Source organism: Tupaia chinensis, unplaced genomic scaffold (genome assembly GCF_000334495.1).
Source record: "Tupaia chinensis unplaced genomic scaffold, TupChi_1.0 Scaffold000402_1, whole genome shotgun sequence".
In the NCBI taxonomy this organism is placed as follows: Eukaryota; Metazoa; Chordata; class Mammalia; order Scandentia; family Tupaiidae; genus Tupaia; species Tupaia belangeri.
Window position 1 is genome coordinate 5649853 of NW_006159904.1, and position 19156 is coordinate 5669008.

General features: G+C 41.4%; 1 protein-coding gene and 1 pseudogene across 6 annotated transcripts in view; one reads left to right on the forward strand and one right to left on the reverse strand.

Moving 5' to 3' along the window:
* The window catches only part of ATP7B (ATPase copper transporting beta), a 94135-nt gene that overhangs the window by 21910 nt on the left and 53069 nt on the right, over nt 1-19156 (forward strand). For 4 of the 6 annotated variants that reach the window (XM_006154224.3, XM_006154225.3, XM_014590060.2 and 1 more), the window contains exon 1: nt 1309-1842. The exons of the other annotated variants lie outside the window; for them this stretch is intronic. In XM_006154224.3, coding sequence (XP_006154286.1) covers nt 1606-1842 — 237 coding nt within the window. In that variant the 5' untranslated portion in view covers nt 1309-1605. Of the gene's footprint in view, nt 1-1308; nt 1843-19156 lie in introns of those variants that run through there. 6 annotated transcript variants of the gene reach the window in all.
* On the reverse strand, nt 13300-13888 carry LOC114008832 (transmembrane protein 126A pseudogene; annotated as a pseudogene).

A 19156-nucleotide genomic window follows, 5' to 3' on the forward strand; every position in this document is an offset into this window, starting at 1 on the left:
ATTCCTGCTCAAACTGCATTTCTAGATTATAAATATAATCTTGTAAGTCTTGTGCTTAAGAACTGGTGATTCTCCGCCATCCACAGGACAGCCTGGACTTCCTGCCTTTCCTGTCTGTCTCTGTCTCCCTCTTAGTCAGAGAAATAAACTTTAAACCAGGAAATGCCTTCATTAGGTCACTAGTTCGAATGGCATTTCTTGGACATTGAGGCAGGTTCTGATTTTGGTGGTGCACTCCTCAGAGAAGTAAACCCAGACACATTCTGAAGGGGTTGGCCCCAAGTGTACTTCAGAAGGCCGAGCAAATACGTCTTTACATCGCCACAGAGGCACATGAGACACAGCAGAATCATGGAGTTGTGAAGGGCCTTTGGTGAATGGACAAATGGCAAGGCTTCCTTTCCTCAAGGAGACCAGATCTCCTAGTCAAAACTTTGGGGGGCAGTGATGACAGTTTTAATGGGGGGAAGAAGGGTTATTTTGGGCAGCCCATAGGGAAGCAGAACCCTGAGTAGAAGGGCATGTGTTCTGAATTTCTCATTGAGTGTACACTCCGGTGTCTCTGGTGGTACCTTCAACTGGAGAGAGGAATGCAGAGGGACAGAGTGCCCGTTTACTGCCTGACTCAACTCTGTCTCAGGTATGAACCACCCATAGGCATTTGCAGTGGGTGTGTGCCAGGATTAGTGGCTGGCAGAGCTGTGACTCCCATGGAGAATAAGGTCACCTCTTTTCAGATCTCTGAGTGGATGAGGTGGGGTGGGGGGTGGGAGGGAGGCAGCGCTGTCCGACAGAGCAGGCGCCTGCCCGGATTACCACACTGTCGTGTGTCTCTTTCTGTTAATCCTCATGGGAACAGCAGGTAGCCTGAGAAGTCTGAATTGTGTGCTAGTTGCTGGCTGTTGTGCCACATATAAAGAACGGACGAGCCTCGGTAGCCAGTGAATTTGTGCATCTGTCCTTACTGAAGTCAAGTTTTTAGTCCAAGGGAAAACAAAGCTGCAGGAGTCATGGAACTTTCTTACACCTTCTTGAAAATGCAAGTCATGTTGCCTGGGAAATACTTCCCTCACCGAGTACTCTGCTACCCGCCAGCAATGGAGCTATGGAAAAGGCAGCTGAAGTTATTCCAGGAAAATGCTCATAGTTTGGTAATAAAAGGAAGTGGCATATCTCCTTTGTCTCTAGGCAGGATTTCTAGGGGTGCATATAGCCAAAAGGAAGCTGCCTAGCTTTGGGAGGTGATTATGTGCTGGGCTCTGGGACACACTGGCCAGTGTCCGGGGCGTGCGGGTAAGGGTGTGTGGGCCGTGTGCAGAGATCCACAGTGCTGCATGCAGTGTACTGAGGGAGAGGGTGCCAATTGGTGGAATGGTGTAGATAAACAAAAAGCAAATAGGTACACAGTGGTGCGCAGCCTGCTCGAGTTCCTGAAGCTTGCTGCCAGACCCAAGACTCAGCAGGCAGCCTCTCGGAAGCCAGCTCAGGAGCAGGAGAGTGCCTTCCTCCCTGCTAATTAATTCGCAGGACACTTTAAAAACATTTCCTTCTAACACGACCAGATAGTCTGGTGAAGGTGACCGACTTAGTGCTTTGGACGCAGCGATGGAGAAAGCCAGGGGCGAGGTGCCCCAGAACTCTGAGCAGTCCTTTCTGGCAACTTTAAGTGACCCACGTGTGACTCTGCTGTCAGTCCATAAGTGCTGGTCCTTCAGGAAGAATCCTGGGGACAAGGGCTCAGCCAGGCCAGTGTTTTTGCCGGAGGAAGGCTCTTCTCCATCAGAAGAGGGAGAAATTCCACAGAGGGTTTTGAACGGAGCCCAGGAAATGAGTTCCAGTCAGGTCAGTACAACAGTATATGGGCTAAAAAGCCAAGAGGGGCTTAGACCAGGTTTACCGATGTCGGTTTCTCTTCATGTCTCATGCCTGAGGGGTCAGAGAGTGGTCCTCGAGAAGTGAGATTGTGAAGACGGCACCGAGCAGGAGTCCAGGTGATTAATTCTGTAGTGGGTTTTGTTGGTTCATAATTTCAAAATATTTTGTAAGCTTCTGTGGAGCACAGTTTTCCAAAATACAAGTCGGCCATAAAGGAGTCTTCCTTTTTATTTTTAAAACTGTGTACCTTATTTTGTGAATCGCCACATTTCAAATGAATAAGCATTTTGAAAATGTTGCTGCAAAATGAAGCTGCTTTTCTTAAGCAAGTGAAAGTTGTGCAATCTGAAGGTTAGGTGGTGTTGAAAAGTAGGGCAGTACAGCTCACATTTTGTAAATATGTTATGTTTATGGTAAGTGAATTAAGCCAGGCATTAAAAGACCAATCTCACATGTAAAGAGTTGATCATACAGAGGTGGAAAGAGGAATATTGAATGCCAGAATCCGGGAAGGGGAGCGTGGGGTAGAGGACAGATTCAAGATGTGGTTAGGTTAAAGGAATGAATTTCAGAATACGGAAACACAGTAGAGTAACTATAGTTGATAATAGTTTAATGTATATTTAAAAATAGCTAGAAGAGAGCATTTCGAATATTCACAACAGAAAATGAGGTTAAATGTTTGAGATGTATGTTTATTGCCCCGATTAGATCATTACACATTGTGCGTGTATTGAAAAATCACGCCGTACCCCACAAATACATACAACTATTTTTTTTAAAAAATCCTTTTAGTAGCATTTCCAGTAGGACTGGTGGTCTACATGGGGTCTTTTTCATCAACGTAGATTTAAAAACTAAGTATTTTTTAAGGCATTCTACCAGTTAGACCTGAAGGAAAGTTTTCATTAAATGTTTTGCTTCCCTTTAAGACTCACTCTTCTGTTATTTATTGTTTAAAAATTATCCCAGGCCAAAGGAAATTTTTATGAAAAGACTTTTGAAATGTGCTATTCAAGACATTTACTTGTATGTTGAAGTTACAGGGTCCTTTGATACTGAAGATAGAATCTCTTTTTGAGTACTTAAGTTTTGCAATTTGCTGTGAGGTTTTTAACCATGATATAATTGTTTCCTGAGCTATTTATTTTAAAATATTAAAGGCGTCTTTTGGTGTGTTAAATTTGTGGAAAATTCCAAAAGACTCCTTTGAAGTTTCTTCCCAGGAAAATTTAATAATAAAATTTAGAATCTTTATTCAGTAGCTACTAGCTTGAATAGTTTTTATGTAGAGTCTGGGTTAGATTGTGTTTTGTAGGGGGGAGTGAGATGACAGATACAATCTTGTGAACTTCATTCTCAGTGAATTATAATTACTTTGCTTTCCAAAGTGGTTGTTTGGTTTTCATTTAATATGTCTTTATACTACATTAAACCAGTAGCTAAACTATGTGTTAAATTATTTAGTTTTAGACAGTGACAGAGCGTTTAATCTGGCTTTTCATATGTTGCCTGTTTATATAGTATTTATCAACATTTATATTTTTTAGTCAAGTTTTTAGTATAGTAAATTAAATATGTTTTGGGAAAAAATACTCTTGAGCATTTCTTTAAAATATTCCAACCACTTTACAAATCTTAACCTATTTCTGAGGTTTGGGAATGTGACGTAATGCTAATGATTTTTTGTGGTCAGTAGTATCTCCCGTGACTGTAGAGCACCCTAAACCTGGCTAGGGTAGCCCCTTTAGAAAAGAGGGAAGGGACCAGCAGTTGGTGTACTGGCTATGTCACTGGGCTCCTATTTAGTCAACTGTGGTTTGAGTCCTAGACCTGGTGACTTAAACTCATGCCCGGTGCGTGTGCACATGTACCCAAGATTTTTTTTTTTTTTTTTGGAGAGGTTTTCGCTACAGGGCACGTGTACTCGCCAGACAGACAGAGAGAGACAGAGAGACAGAAAGCGAGAAATCACCCCCCAGGGGGGATGGTCACGCCGCAATCCCTTCTCCTCCATTCTCCTCTCAGGATCTTGGGCACGCACGCACATGCGCCCGGCGTGAGTTTTAAGCCACCGGGTCTGGGACGTGAACTGTGGTCGACTACGTGGGAGTCCAGTGACATAGCCATTACGCTAACTGCTGGTTCCCATGCCCAAGATTTTGAGAGGAGAATGGAGGAGAAGGGATTGCGGGATGGCCATCCCCCCTGAGGGGTGATTTCTTGCTTTCTGTCTCTTTGTCTCTCTCTGTCTTTCTGGCGAGCATACGTGCCCTATAGCAAAGACCTCTAAAAAGAAAAAAATAAATTAAAAACAAAGAAAGAAAGAAAAGAAAAGAGGATCAAGATAGAACCTGCAGATGGCATAATGGTTACATTGCTGAACTCCCACATAGTTGACTGTGGTTTGAGTCCCAGACCTGGCAGCTTAAAACTCATGCCAGGCATGTGTGCATGTGTGCCCAAAATCCCAAGAGGAAACGGGAGAAGAAGGGATTGAGGTGTGGCCATCCTATCTGGGGGGGAGGGGGGCTTCTCTCTTTCTCTCTGTCTCTTTGGTGAGCACATGTGCCCTATAGCAAAAAATATCTCTTAAAAAAAAAACCAAAGAAACAGGCTAAGAAAGAGTCCTTGGTGAGCACCCTGAGTAAGGTTGTTCTCTGCCAAGAGTATAGGCTGTGGGGACTGGCCAGGTGAGTCTTGGACTCCTCAAGCTTGAGGTTCCTCATTTCAGAGTGAGGTGATAGGCCCCATCTCATAGGATTGTGAAGTCACTTTGTAGAGTACTATATGGGTGCAAAATGGCATTATTTCTGCTTAAATTATGCTATTTAGTAGAATTCCCAATTCTTAGATGGGTTTGGTACTATCAGAATGTTTGAATAGGCCTACTATTAGGTTAGTAAACCATCTTAGTAAAATTATAACTTTTTTAGGCTCTGTTGTAGAAGTAGCACCGATCATTATAAAAAATAAATTTACAATGGGGTGAGGGAAGTACACAAATGAAAACAGCCCCCCCCAACATATGAGTATGTGTATGCATATGTGTTTATGTGTACTTGCGTGTGTATCTATTTTTACCAATATGGGATCAGATCGTACATACTATTGGGTTATTGGAAAAGTCTTTTTTTTTTTTTGCCAAGGGGTATGCATATTTGCCAGAGAGAAGCAGAGAGGGAAAGTGAAAAATCACCCATCATGGGGAATGGTTACATCATGATCCCTTCTCCATTTCTCCATCTTGTTTGGATTTGGGGTACACACATATGTGGCTGGTGTGTTTTTCAAGCCACTGGGCTGGCACTCAGACTGTACATTTGGCTATTTGGATCTTGCTTCCTTAACTACCAGATTATAGGATCTGTTCCCGACCCCCCCTTTCCCTTTTTCCCAGGTAAGTATCAAATACACTGTATCCAGTTTCTTTCTTTTCTTTTCTTTTTCAAACTTGCCAGAGAGTGTATGCACTTGTGGAGGGAGCGAGTGAGAGAAAGTGAGAAAGCACCTCCCCTCCATGGAGGATGGTCATACCACAGCCCCTTGTCTTCCACCTCCCTTTTCAGGATGTTGGGTACACATGCATATGTGCCCAGTCTGTTTCTCAACTGTGAACTGGAACTGTGGAGTCAGCCATGTGGGCTCCAGCTGCCTTAAGAACCACGTCACAGACTGGTCAGCATTTTCTAAAAGGAGTTAATATTTTCCTTGGTCGTGGTTGAAAGAGAAAGAAAAATATAGTTTATACAGAATTACCCAGGAAGTACACAGTCTGCCCTCTACAGGGCACATAGCCACGGCATGTTTGAATGAATGCCTTAGTTTTTAAAGTATAAAACATTTAAATTACTGTAATTTGGAAGCTCTTTCTGGACATTTTGTGAAACAATGTTAAAGGGCGGGGTGGGGCCAGCAGGTGGTGTGGTGGTTAAGGTGCTAGACTTCCACATGGCTGACCATAGTTGAGTCTTGGACCTGGAAGCTTGAAAATCACACTAGGCATGCGTGTGTGTGTGTGCATGCCCAAAATCCCCAGAGGGGAGGCGAATGGAGAAGAAGGGATTGTATGTGTGTGGCCATCCCCCAAGGGGATGATTTTTCAACTTTTCCTCTTTCTCTCTCTGTCTGTCTCTCTCTGGTGAGCACACACACTCTATGGCAAAAACAAAACAAAAAAAAGGACAGAGTGAAAATATTAGAGTTGGATGGCATTACGCAGTTGGCATAATGGCTATGTCACTGTAGTCGACCCATGTGGTCGACCATGGTTCAGGTCCTGGGCTCAGCAGCTTAAACTGAAGCTGGGTACGTGTATGTGCGTGCCCGCCCAAGACCCCAAGAGGAGAATGGAGGAGAAGGGATTGCGTGTGGCATGGCCCACCCCCCCCCCGGGGGGGGTGGTTTCTCGCTATCTGTCTCTCTCTGTCTTTCTTGTAAGCACATGCGTCCTATAGCAAAAAAAAAACTCTCAAAAAATTAAAAATAAAGAAATATTAGAGTTGGAGGAATCTGTGTGTGCGTACTAGTTCTAATGATTAGTTTTTTTTTTTTTAACAGTAAAATGGAAGAAAATATTAAGTGCTCTTTGAACCTCCTTGGCTGTTTTGCAGATCAAATGAAGTGATGTTTGTAGTCACTCATTATCAGACATTTATGTTAAACTTTCAAGTCCCCTTAGCTCTCAGGCCTTCCTGCACAACTGTAGGGTAGACATTTTTTTCTTTTTTAAAGTTTTTTTCCATAGTACATGTGTGCTCACTGGAGACAGAGACAGTGAGAAGGTAAGTGAGAAATCATCCCCGGAGGTGATGGCCATGCCGTAGTCCCTTGTCCTCCATTCTCCTCTCAGGATTTTTGGCACTCAATATACTGCACCCAGTGTAATTTTCAAGTGTCCAGGTCTGGGACTTGAACCGCAGTTGGCCATGTGGGAATCCAGCACTCCACCTACTGTGCCACCTTATGGTTCCTGGTGAGTAGTAGTATCACTCCTGTTTTATACCTAAGGAAACTGGGGTTTGGGTTTGCTCAGACAAAGCTGGAATTCAAACCTGACACTGTCAGACAGTGAGCAAATAGGAAAGACAATTGTTTAAGCAAATGTATGTGAACATGTGAAAATGTTCTTTAAAGTCTTAAAAACATGGCTGACTGCAGTTCAAGTCCCAGACCTGGCAGCTTGCTTTCTCACATTCTTTCTCTCTCTGTTTCACTGTGTTTCTCTCTCTGGTGAGCACATATGCCCTATAGCAAATTTAAAAAATAAAAAAAGGTAAATTAAATATTTCTTTAAAAAATGTATTAAAACAGTGTATAGATAAACCATCAGTTCTTCACTTTTGTCATCTTTATCACAGTTAATATTGTTGCTTAAATTAGTATAGTTTAACAAAACATTTTCTTTCTTGCCTTTTACAGAGTGAAAAAATACATTTTCTGGTTATAAAAGTATACTTGATTTTTTAAATTTAAACTCTAAAATTTAGAAAATGTGCAGATTTAAAAAATAAGCATTTCATAACTCATAACTCATTTTAAAATAACTTCAATTTATATCTATTTATATGTATATAACTCCATATATTTATATACACAGATGTTTAACATGACATTGAGTTTTCCTTAGTAATCTGTTTTCCTGTTTTTTTTTTTTTTTTTTTAAGGTTTTTGCCATAGGACTAGTGTGCTCACTGGAGAGATACAGAGAGATACCGAGAGGAAACTGAGAAATCACCCCCAGGGGGATGGCCACACCACAGTCCCTTCTCCATCCTTCTCTTGGGATTTTGGTATGCACACATAGGCATCTGGCATGAGTTTCAAGCTGCTGGATCCGAGACTCAAACCGTGGTTAGCCATGTGGAAGTCCTGTGCCTTAACCACTACTCTGCCTTGCTGGCCCCAGGGTTTTTTTCTTTTTTTAAAAAATTGCTATAGGGTGTGTGCGTTGTTAGTAGAGGTTAGAGAGAGAAAGAGAGAAAGTGAGAAAGCACTTCGTAGGGGGAATGACCATACCTCAATCCTTTCTGCTCCATTCTCCTCTCAGTATTTTGGGCTTGGATACCCATGCACCTGGGCATGTTTTTCAAGCCATGGGGTCCAGGACTCAAACCATACAGTTGACCATGTGCAGTTCAGTCGCCTTAACCAGTAGGCCATTTGCTGGCTCCTTAGTGGGGCTTTTAGAGACTACACTGCCAATTCCATATGTCTGGGATGGTTTGGGAGAGACCTTTCTTGAGTCAGTCCATCTTTCCATCCCTCCCCCTCCTATGAATCCATAGCATCCAGAAAATTCTTAGATAAGGCTGAGCCAGGTGGTACTGCATTCACAGGGTATTCAGGAGGATGCACGTGGTCCAGAAACTGTTGCTGTCTCTGCTGTGTTCTGCCTGCTTGTGTAAGTGTGGGTGCCTTGAGTATGTTCGCAATTAGGAATATTAGGAATATTGAGAAAACCAGAGCAGGTGCTGACATTCTGCTGTAGTTTTCCCAAGGTGACAATACTAAGGGCTGAAGCCAGGGCCCAGGCTCAAGCGGCTCATGTAAGCCCTGCTAGTTACTGGCAGGTGCAGTATGCTGGTTTTCTTTGCTGTCTTCATTTTGCCTTTCTGCATTGTAGCCTCTTCCTATAATTAACATGGATTAAAATAAGAAGTGGCCTTAAAAGTTGTTTTAAGAAAATAGCCTGCTGAGATCAGCAGGTGGTGTGGCAGTTAAGGTGGCTGGGTTCCCACAGAGATAATGGTGGTTTGAGTTGGGGACTTGGTGGCTTAAAAATCACACTGGGCAGAACCAGCAGATGACATAATTGGACTCCCACATGGCTTACTGCAGGTCAAATCCCAGACCTGGTGACTTGAATCTCAGGCTGGGTTCATAAGCATGTATGCCCAAAATCTTGAAAGGAGACTGGAGGAGAAGGGATTACAGTATGGCAAGTCTCCCTGGGTAGGGGGTGATTTCTTGCTTTCTGTCTCTCTGTCTCTCCTGTGAGTGCATGTGCCCTATAGCGACCAGAAAATTCACACTGGGGTTATGTGTATGCATCCCCAAAATTCTGAAAGAATGGAGAAGAGATTGTGGTATGGCCATTTCCCCCAGGGGATGATTTCTCATTTTCCTTCTCTCTTTCTCTCTCCTCCTTGGCCAATGCTCACACCCATTGGCAGAAACCTTAAAAAAAAAAAAAAAGATTAAGAAAAACTAAAAAACACAAAAGAAAGAAAATAGCTTGCTGGGTTTCTGAGCTGGATTTATCAATACATCTCATCTTTGTCACTTAAATTGATTTATGACTTTTGGTAAACTTCTGAATGTGTTTCAATAGCAAATGGTAATAGTACCTACTTCTAGAATTGTCTTGAGCATTAACACTTAGAATTATTCATTACTTGCTATTATTAGATCTACATACATGTGAAAGAATTAGAACTTTTTTGTATGTTGAATCCATGGAAGTTAAGGGTTGTACGGGAAGGGGCTTATATATTGGAAAGGTTGCATACATGTCTAACACTTTGCCTTATTAGTTGTTAAGGGCATTATACTTCCTTTAAAGTGAAAGAAGTCTCAAGGACAGGCTGGCAAGTGGTACCCTACCTATTTAAGAGTGATGAGACCAGGTGTAACTAAGATTGCAAAAGTGTCTGTAAGTCTTTTGTTGTGTGTGCATTAATTAGTATTGTTCTTTGAATGTGAACACAGCCATTTTCATTAATTTCAGCTTGAAACCTTTTATCAAAATATCCCACTTTATTTCTAATTTTTCATACCAGACTGGTCTATCCCAAGATCTTTTTCCTTTCCAGGTTCCATGTTGGTGAATTAACAGTTAATTTTTTGTTGTTGTTGTTGGAGAGGTTTTTGCGATAGGGCGCGTGTGCTCGCCAGACAGAGAGAGACAGAGAGACAGAAAGGGAGAAATCACCCCCCAGGGGGGACGGCCACACCGCAATCCCTTCTCCTCCATTCTCCTCTTGGGATCTTGGAAACACATGAACATGTTCCTGGTGTGAGTTTTAACCCACCGGGTCCAGGACATGATCCACGGTGGACTACATGAGAGTCCAGCGACATAGCCACTACGCTAACTCCTGATCTCAACAGTTGTTTTTAAACCTGTCTCTTCTTTTAAAAGCCCTGGCATACTCAACAAATTCCATGTGACTTGGGTGTCTAGAGAGTCAGCAAAGTATTGAGACTGATATCTGGATTTCCTTCTGTGGCTTCCTGTGTTTTCAGTCCCTTCTAGTCCTGATGTCTACTGTATTAATAGTTTATTAAAAATTCAAAAGCTAACAAAACTTTTTTCCCAACCTGTGTGTTTGGTCTGCAGAAAATGTCCCATCCATTCGTCCTCAAATAGTGTGGATGGAATTAGACAAAACTAGAGCATCTATAAGGCTTTCTTTGGGCATAAGTTGGAGGTAACAGACTTGTTTCTCATTGCTTATAATTATTTGATGAGCTTTAAATCCAAATGTGTGTTTATTTTTTTATTAATTTATTTATTTTACGTATATACTTTCTTCCCCTCCTATTTCTCACCCTCTGCCATTTCCCATCCTCCTCCCACCCTGTCTCTGGTATCTGCAGTTGCTTTCCATTCCTTTATTCTTTCCCACATTGTATTGATTCACAAAATATCTTAATTAATCTAAATACTTTTAATAGTAAGTTCAGCTGATACATACGTATCTGTGAACAAAAGTAACTTTAGGCATGAAACTGTAGGTAGAATGAATATACTACAAAACAGAACATAGCTGAGGCTATATAGCTTACTGTGGTTACTAAATAGGTATTTTTAAAATACATTTTTTAATTTCAAGAAAGAAGTTTTAGCTTTAATAGATCAAAATAAAAAATGTTAAGAGAACTTTGCTTAATACTTAAATAAGTTCAGGAAACAGGTTAGGATTCTGTTCAAATAGTAGGTACATGGACCTGTCCACAACTCAAGAGAAGACACAACTTCTTAATACTGGAAAACAAAGCATAGAAGATCAGTAATGTTTTAGTCAAAAGTCATAAAAGTCTATTTAACCAGTTCAAACTCATGTACTCTATCTTCTGTTGTGGTCTGATCTTTCCATTTAAATTCTGGAAGATAATGTTCAACTCTAGACTTGTCCCTACCATTAAGCTGCCCATTTTCTTAGCTGTTTTAGAACTCTTATTTCTGTGTCTGACTATAGTTTTCCTGGGATAGTACTCTCTTCAGAACTTCTTGGAGAGCTGGTCTGGTGTTGGTAAATTCTTTCAGGTTTTGTTTATCTGAGAATGTTCTTGTCTTATCTTCCCATACGAAGGATAATCTTGCCAGATATAGTATTCTTGGTTGAAATTGTTTTTCACTCAACACTGTGAATATATTTTCCTATTCTTTTCTTGCTTGCATTGTTTCTGATGAGGTCCACTGTTAGCCTGACAGGATATCCTTTGTAGGTAACTTGACATTTTTCTCTTGCCAGTTTGAGTATCTTGTCTTTGTCGGTGGTTTTGGTTATTCTGGTTATACTGTGTCTTGGAAAAGATCTTCTTGGGTTAATCCTATTTGGGGTTCGTTGTATTTCTTGGGTCTGGATCTTTGAATACCTCTCAAGGTTTGCAAGTTTTCTTCCAGGATTTCATGGAATAGATTGTCAATTTCCTTCTTAGTCTCTTCACCCTCTAGGATATTGATTGTCTGATGTTTGGATGTTTGATAGTATCCAGTATTTCTTGTATATTACTCTCAATTTTTTGGGCTATTTTCTCAGTCTTTGTGGTGGATTTTACTAGTCCAGTGATTCTGTCTTCTACATCTGAGATTCGGTTTTCTGTATGATCTAGTCTGCTTTTAATACTTTCAGAGGAGGTTTGGATTTTCTGAATTATAGCATTCATCTCCAACAGTTCCATTTGATTCTTTTTTATGGTGTATATTTCTTCTTTCAGCTCTCCTAAGAACTTCCTCAACTCCTGGAACTCATCAGCTTTTTCTTCTGGTGTTCACTGTCTCTCTTCTCTTCCATCTCTGTTAGTTTTATCACTATGAATACTCTAAATTCTTTATCAGACATTTCCATGACTTCCATTGTATTGTCTATGGATGAAGAGGAGTTTTTCTTTTCCCTTGGGGGTGAGGTATTTTCCTGGTTTCACATATTTCTTATGCCCCTGCAGTGATTTCTAGTCATCTGATGGGTTATTAGTTTCTTCGTAATTTCTAGATGATCAGTCTGAGCAATCAGAGATGCATGGGAGGATGTGGTCTGCAAAGTCTTGGGCATTGCGTTTTTCTCCAAGGACTCTACCAGGATAAATTCTCAGCAGGACATCTTCATTGCCTTATCTATGAAATGACTAGATCTCAGCTCTCATGGCAGACTCAGTCTTCTGTCCTGCCCAGTCTGTTCACCAGGGTGTATTCTCAGCAGAACATCTTCATTGCCTTATTTCTGAAGTGACTAGATCTTAGCTCTCATGGCAGACTCAGTCTTCCAATGTGTATTTATTTTAAAAACTCATTAAAAGAAGTATTTTCTCCCTAAAGATGGTCTTTAGTTGAAAAACTGAATTAAAAGCATGCACATGCAGGGCCAGCAGGTGGCATAGTGGTTAATACGTCTTGTTTTCTCACTTTCTCTCTCTCTGTCTCACTTGTCTCTCAAGTGAACACACATGCCCTATAGTAAATTATAGGACATTAATTATTAATTATTAAAAAATAATAATAATATAGGCCTTGCAGGTGGCATAGTGGTTAAGATGCTGGACTCCTACAGGAGTGATTCAAGTCCCTTGAAACTCATGCTGGGTGCATGTGCATGTGTGCCCAAAGTCCTGAGAGGAGAATGAAGGAGAAGAGATTTCAGTGTGGCCATCCCCCTGGGGGGGTGGTCTCTTACTTTCTATTTCCATCTCTCTCATCTCTCTGGCGAGCACATGTGACCTATAGACAAGATCTCTAAATAATAATAATAAATGAAAATTTAAAAAGCATATACATGCCATGAATCTACACAGAAAAATTATCCAAACACCACACAACCATTATAAAGTTGTTCCTAAACCAACAGATGCTCTAGAGTTTTTTTTTTTTTTTTTTTTTTTTTATGTTTTTTTGTTTGTTTGTATACATGGGACCAGCAGTTAGTGTAATGGCTATGTCGCTGGACTCCCATGTAATTGACTGTGGTTTGAGTCCCAAACTCGGCGGCTTAAACTCACACTGGGTGCATGTGCATGTGTGCCCAAGATGCCAAGAGGAGAATGGAGGAGAAGGGATTGCGGTGTGGCCATCCCCCTGGGGGGTGATTTTTCACTTTCTGTTTCTCTATCTCTCTCTGTCTTGCTGATGAGCACACGCGCCCTATAGCAAAAACCTCTCCAAAAAAAAAAAAAAAGTTTGTTTGTATACATATTTGCTTAAAATCATTGAATTTCTAGGTCAGGTTCAGGTAACTGAAGGACTTTTATAAGTAGTTTATATTGTCTAGACCCTAAGTATGATGCAAATGCAGTTTGGAGCAAAATGGGAAATAACAAGTTTCCAAAAATTGGCTTAGAAATTCTTATCCAGTAAGTTATGATATTTCCTTTCTCTGGTAGCAAGGTTGATTCATACCTTTCTGCTAGGCCACCATTCACAGGCATAGCCAAGAAAACAGAATAGGGACCACCAAAAACAAGACCAACTAATCCACTCCGTATTATGGTACAGGTTTCACAACTCCTGTATTCAAGGAAAAATTTATAAAACTTTTGTAAGCTACTTGTGGCTGGTAGTAAAAAAAAAAGGCGCCATTCGTAAGCCAGCAGCTATAGGAGCTTTTTTCACGTTCAAGATGCGTCAGATGAGACTGTTGGCTCTTAGGCCACAGAAAGGTACATTAAGTCCAACATATGTCGATCCATGTTCCAGCAGATTCCTTTCAGCTTCTGGCAGTTGATTAGTTTTTCTGGTTATGATATTGAAAATTAAGTTTTTCTTGATAGTTTCATCTGGTTCATGATTTCCATTTTATGCTTTTCTCCCGGCAGCGGGTGCCTCAGCTGGTCCCCCTCGGTCACAAGGTAGCTCACTGCAATCTTTCTTCGACTCGCCTAAGTGCTGCCATCTTTGGCTGACAAGTGACAGGCCACTCTAGAGTTTTGTAAAGCTTTGCTTTTTAGAAATCCTGCCTGTCTAGAAAAAGGGAACTCTGGTTATTGTTTGTTTCAAATAGCTTCCAATGCTTCGGCAAACTCTGTTGGCAGGAACATAAAATCAATAATCCAGAGATTTAGAGCCAGCATTGTGGGTTGGGGTTTGGTAAATTGTAGGACCAATAAATGTAAGTTGGGTAGTAAATCATTAGGGATTTGTTTTTCCAACAAGCTAGATAGTTGAGGCTATGTCTTATTTTAAGGAGGCAATTTCTACTTAACTAAAATACTATATAAAAGTGAAAGTGCTTGAATATGTTATTAGTTTTCCCTTTATTCGTGGTTCCTTTTCACTTGAACAAATATTTAATTAATACCAACTATTGGGTCATTGGAAAAGCCCTGACATATTTTTGCATAGAAAAACACATCATGACTTTTCTGACAACCTAAGATCCACATAACTGTTCTGGATCACCTGGGCTTATGTTCATTTAATTTAATTTTTAAAAAATTTTGCTATAGGGAACCAGCAGTTAGTGTAATGGCTATGTCGCTGGATTCCCATGTAGTCGACCACGGATTGCATCCTGGACCTGGTGGCTTCGAAATCACGCTGGGCAAGTGTGTGTGCGTGCCCAAGATCCCAAGAGGAGAATGGAGGAGAAGGGATTGCGGCGTGACCATCCCCCTTGGGGGGTGGTTTCTTGCTTTCTGTCTCTCGGTCTCTCTCTGTCTGTCTGGCGAGCGCATGCGCCCTATAGCGAAAAAACCTCTCAAAAAAAAAAATTTGCTATAGGATGTACACTCACCAGAGAGAAAGAGAGAGAGAGAGAAATCACCTCCCTACCTTGGAAGGTGGATGGTACACCACAGTCCCTTTTCCTCCACTCTCCTTTTGGGATTTTTGGTATGCATGCATACATGCCCAGCATAATTTTCAAGCTGCCAATTCACAACTCAAACTGTAGGATCCAGCAGCCTGCTATGTGAGATCCAGCACCTTAGCCTCTACATCACCTCCTAGCCCAATGAGAAATGACCCTCCAGGGGAGATGACCTCACCGAGAATCTCTTCTCCTTCATTCTTCTCTTGGGATTTGGGGCACACTTGCATATGCATTCAGCACATTTTTCAAGCAGCAGGGTGTGGGACTTGAACCACGCAGTTGGCCATGTGGCCAACAGTGCCTTAACCACTGTACCACTGGCTGGCCCTATTTTAATTTTTAAAGTAATTAATTTTTAGAATTTGGAAATACTTGTGCATTATACAGTGAAAATAACTTTCCTATATCCACATTTTTCTTTTCTTTTCTTTCTTTCTTTTTTCTTTTTTTTTAGGTTTTTGCCTAGGGCGTGAAAACTTTCCAGAGAGAGACAGTGAGAGTGAAAGTGAGAAATCACCTCTAAGGGTGGGTAACCACACCACCATCCCTTCTCTCCTCCTCTTGGAATACTGGGCATGCACGCATACATATCTGTCAGGATTTTCAGGCTTCAAGGTTCAAGACTTGAACCACAGTCGACCCTGTGGGAGTCCAGTGCCTTAACGACCATAACACCCACTGGCCCCATGTAGCTTTTTCTTATGTGTTCTCCTAGACATGACCTGTGTATGTAAGCATCTGTTTGCATAAGCTTCTCCTGTGCCACACAGATAGTGCTAGTGCACTGTGATAGACTTGCTGTGCTGGCCCTCTCAAAGAATTGCACTCCTTTTTTATTTGGGTCCTGTGTAATTTCCTTTCTGTAGTAATTGTGCTTGGCCATGTGGCTGGCTTTGGCCAATGGGAAGTAGCAAGTAAGATTCATATGAAGGCTTGGTAAGCACTTACACATTAGGCATTTTTCTCTGTGAATGTCTGCCTTTGTGGCACTCCCTCTGAGAACGTAGAAGCCATCTAGTAATATGAAGAAGCCAGTCATATGGAAGAGGACCCAATTCCCTGCCAAGAGCCTCAGCTGTATCTTCAGCAGCAATCAACATCAACTTGGCAGTCATGTGATGAATGAATCATGTTGGAAGTGGAAACTCCAGTCCAAGTCAGGCTATTCCAGATGATGCTATTCAAAGCAGAGATGACTTTCTCTGCTGAGATATGTTAGTCTGTTTTATGTTGTTGTAACAATACCATAGACGGAGTAATTTATAAGAAATCTGTTTGGTTCATGGTTCTGGAGTCTGGGAAGACCAAGAACATGGCACTGGCATCTGCTCAGCATCTGGACAGGGCCTTCTATCTCATGATGAAAGGGCAAGAAAGCACATACAAGAGAGAACCTATTCTCAAAAATGCTTTCTTAAAGATATATTTTTTTCTATAGGGTTGTGGCTCAACAGAGAGACGGACAGACAGAAAGAAAGAAATCATCCCCCAGGCAGGTTGGCCATGCTGCAATCCCTTCTCCTCCATTCTTTTCTTGGGATTTTGGGCACACATGTACACGTGCCCAGTGTGTAAGCCACCAGGTCCGAGACTCAAACCGTGGATGACTATGTGGGAGTCCAGCAATGTAACCATTATACCATCTGCTGGTACCCAAAAAATGCTTTTTAAAAAAGGCATTAAATCTGCCAGTGTGGGTAGAGCCCTTGTAACTTAATCCCCTCTGAATGACTCTGTCTCCCAATACAGTTACATTGGCAAGATTTCAACATGTGTTTTGGAGGGGACAAACATTCAAACCGAAGAATTCTGCTTCTGCCCCTCCCCCTGAACTGGTGTCCTTCTCACCTACAAAATACATTCATACTTTACTAATAGCCTCAGAATCTTAACTCATTTCAGCATCAACTCAAAAGTTCAAAGTCCAGAAGCTTATCTAGATCAGATAGGGGTTAGGTTCAAGGCATAATTCATCCTGAGGCAACTTCCTCTAGTTGTGAGACTATGAAATCACAACTAGTTTTCTACTTCAGAAATATAATAGCGTGAGATTGACAGGTGGCGTGGTGGTTGAGATGGTGAACTCCCACATTGCTGACCACAGTTCAGTCCTGGGCCTGGTGGCCTGAAAATCACAACAAACACATACATACATACATACATACATACATACATACATACATATTTTAGAATAAAATAGTGAGGCAGGCATAGGATAGACATTTCTTTCCCAAGAGGTAGTAGTAGGTAAGAAAAGAGGGATAACTAGTCTAAAGTAAGTCAACAACCCAACAGGGGACGCAATGTTTCATCTTTTTTTTTTTTTTTAGGTTTTTACTTTAGGGTGTGTATATTTGCCAGAGAGACAATGAAAGGGAAAGTAACAAATCATCCCCAGAGGGAGATGGTCACACCACTATCCCTCCTCCTTCATTCTCCTGTCAGGATTTTGGGCATATACACACATGTGCCCAGCATGATTTTCAAGCCTCCAGGTCCAGGACTTGAACTGCAACTGGCGATTTGGGAGTTCAGCACCTTAACCACCATGCCACCTCTGGCACCAATAATATTATATCTTAAAGCTGGAGAATAATTTTCTTTGATTCCATGTGTGGCCTCTTAGGCATACTGGGTGGGGGTCGGGTCCCCCAGGTCTTAGACAGCCCCTCTTCTATGACTTTGCTGGTCTCAGTCCACTCAGCAGCTCTGATGGATGGGAGTCTCATTCCTGTAGCTCTTCTAGGCTGGATTTGTATGTTGGTTGGCATTACAGTTCTGTGGTCTTGGAGGTTAATCTATTTCCACAGCTTTACTAGGCATTGGCCTAGTGGGAACCCTCTAGGGTTCTTGCCTTATTCCTGAGGCAGGATTCTGCACAGGCCCCTAGGATGTCCACAACATCCTTTGAAATCTAGGTGGTGGTAGCCCTACTGCCAAAGCTCTTATATTCTGTGAGTCTGTAGACTTAGCGCTATGTAGGTGCCACCAAGGCTTATCTCAGCAGTGAAGGCCTGAGTTGTACCTGGTCTGCATGAATCTTGGCTGGGGTGACCAGGGGGTGCTGTGATGGAATTTGAGAGTGGCGTCCTGAGGCAGCCCTGGGCAGTGGGGTGTCCATTCCAATCTGCCCTCCTGGAGCTCTGGGTCTGAGGTGGCAGTGGAAACCTTGAAGATCTTTAAAATACTTTTATGGTCTTGAGTTGTCTTGATGAGTAGCACCTGACTCCTTCTAGCCATACTAGTCTCTTCAGTAGTCACTTGCTACACCCCTAGAATTCTGTCCCAGAGGTGTTTTTTCACTCTTTACGTGGCTAGGATTTGGATTTTCCAAAGCTTTATATTCCGCTTTCCTTTAATTATAAATTTTCTTTGAATAGCTTTTTCCCTCTTGCATTTTACTTTATAAAGTAGGTACATAGCTCTTCCAGTATTTTGCTTAGAAATTTCTTCTACCTAGTATCCTAGCTTATTGCTTTTAAATTTTGTCTTCTATAAAGCACCAGGACATGGACACAGTTCAGCTAAGTTTTTCTTTTTCTCTTCTTTTTTTTTTTTCCAACCACTCTATAATGCAAACTTTTTGAAGTCTCTATATATTATGTATACCATGCCTTGCTTTTTTTCACTGAACCCTATATTACATATCAGTCAACATCAGTACTTACAGAGCTACCTTATTTACTTTAGGAGTTGGATAAGTATTCCACTGTGTAAATGCACAGTAATTAACCAGCTTCTTATTGATGAACATTCATGTTGTTTTCAATCTTTTGTGGCATTTAATGTCTTTACTGCATGGTTTTAATGGATGGTTTCACACAAGCAAATGTACTTCTTGGATAAATTCTTAGAAGTTGATTTATTGGGCTGGCAGGTGACATGGTGGTTAAGGTGCTAGACTCTCACATGGCCAACCACAATTCAAGTTCTGAACCTGGTGGCTTTTTTTCTCACTTTTCCTCTATCTGTCTTTCTCTGGGCAAATTAAAAGCAAAACAAAAAAATACTAATAAATAAAATTAAATAATTCTAAGAAAAATAAAAGAAGTTTAGTTGCTGGGTCAACTTTTGTGAGTTTTTAATTTGCATTGCCAGTTGCTCTCCAGAGAGGTGATAGTCCTAGGGGTGATGTGGGAGGTTTATGCTTTGGAGTCAGCAGTCATTGCTGGGGTGAGTGTTGTGCCACAGTGCAGTTGCAGGGTTACATTTCTCCTTTAGTGTTTTCTCATTTATTTAAAAGCCATAAGCAT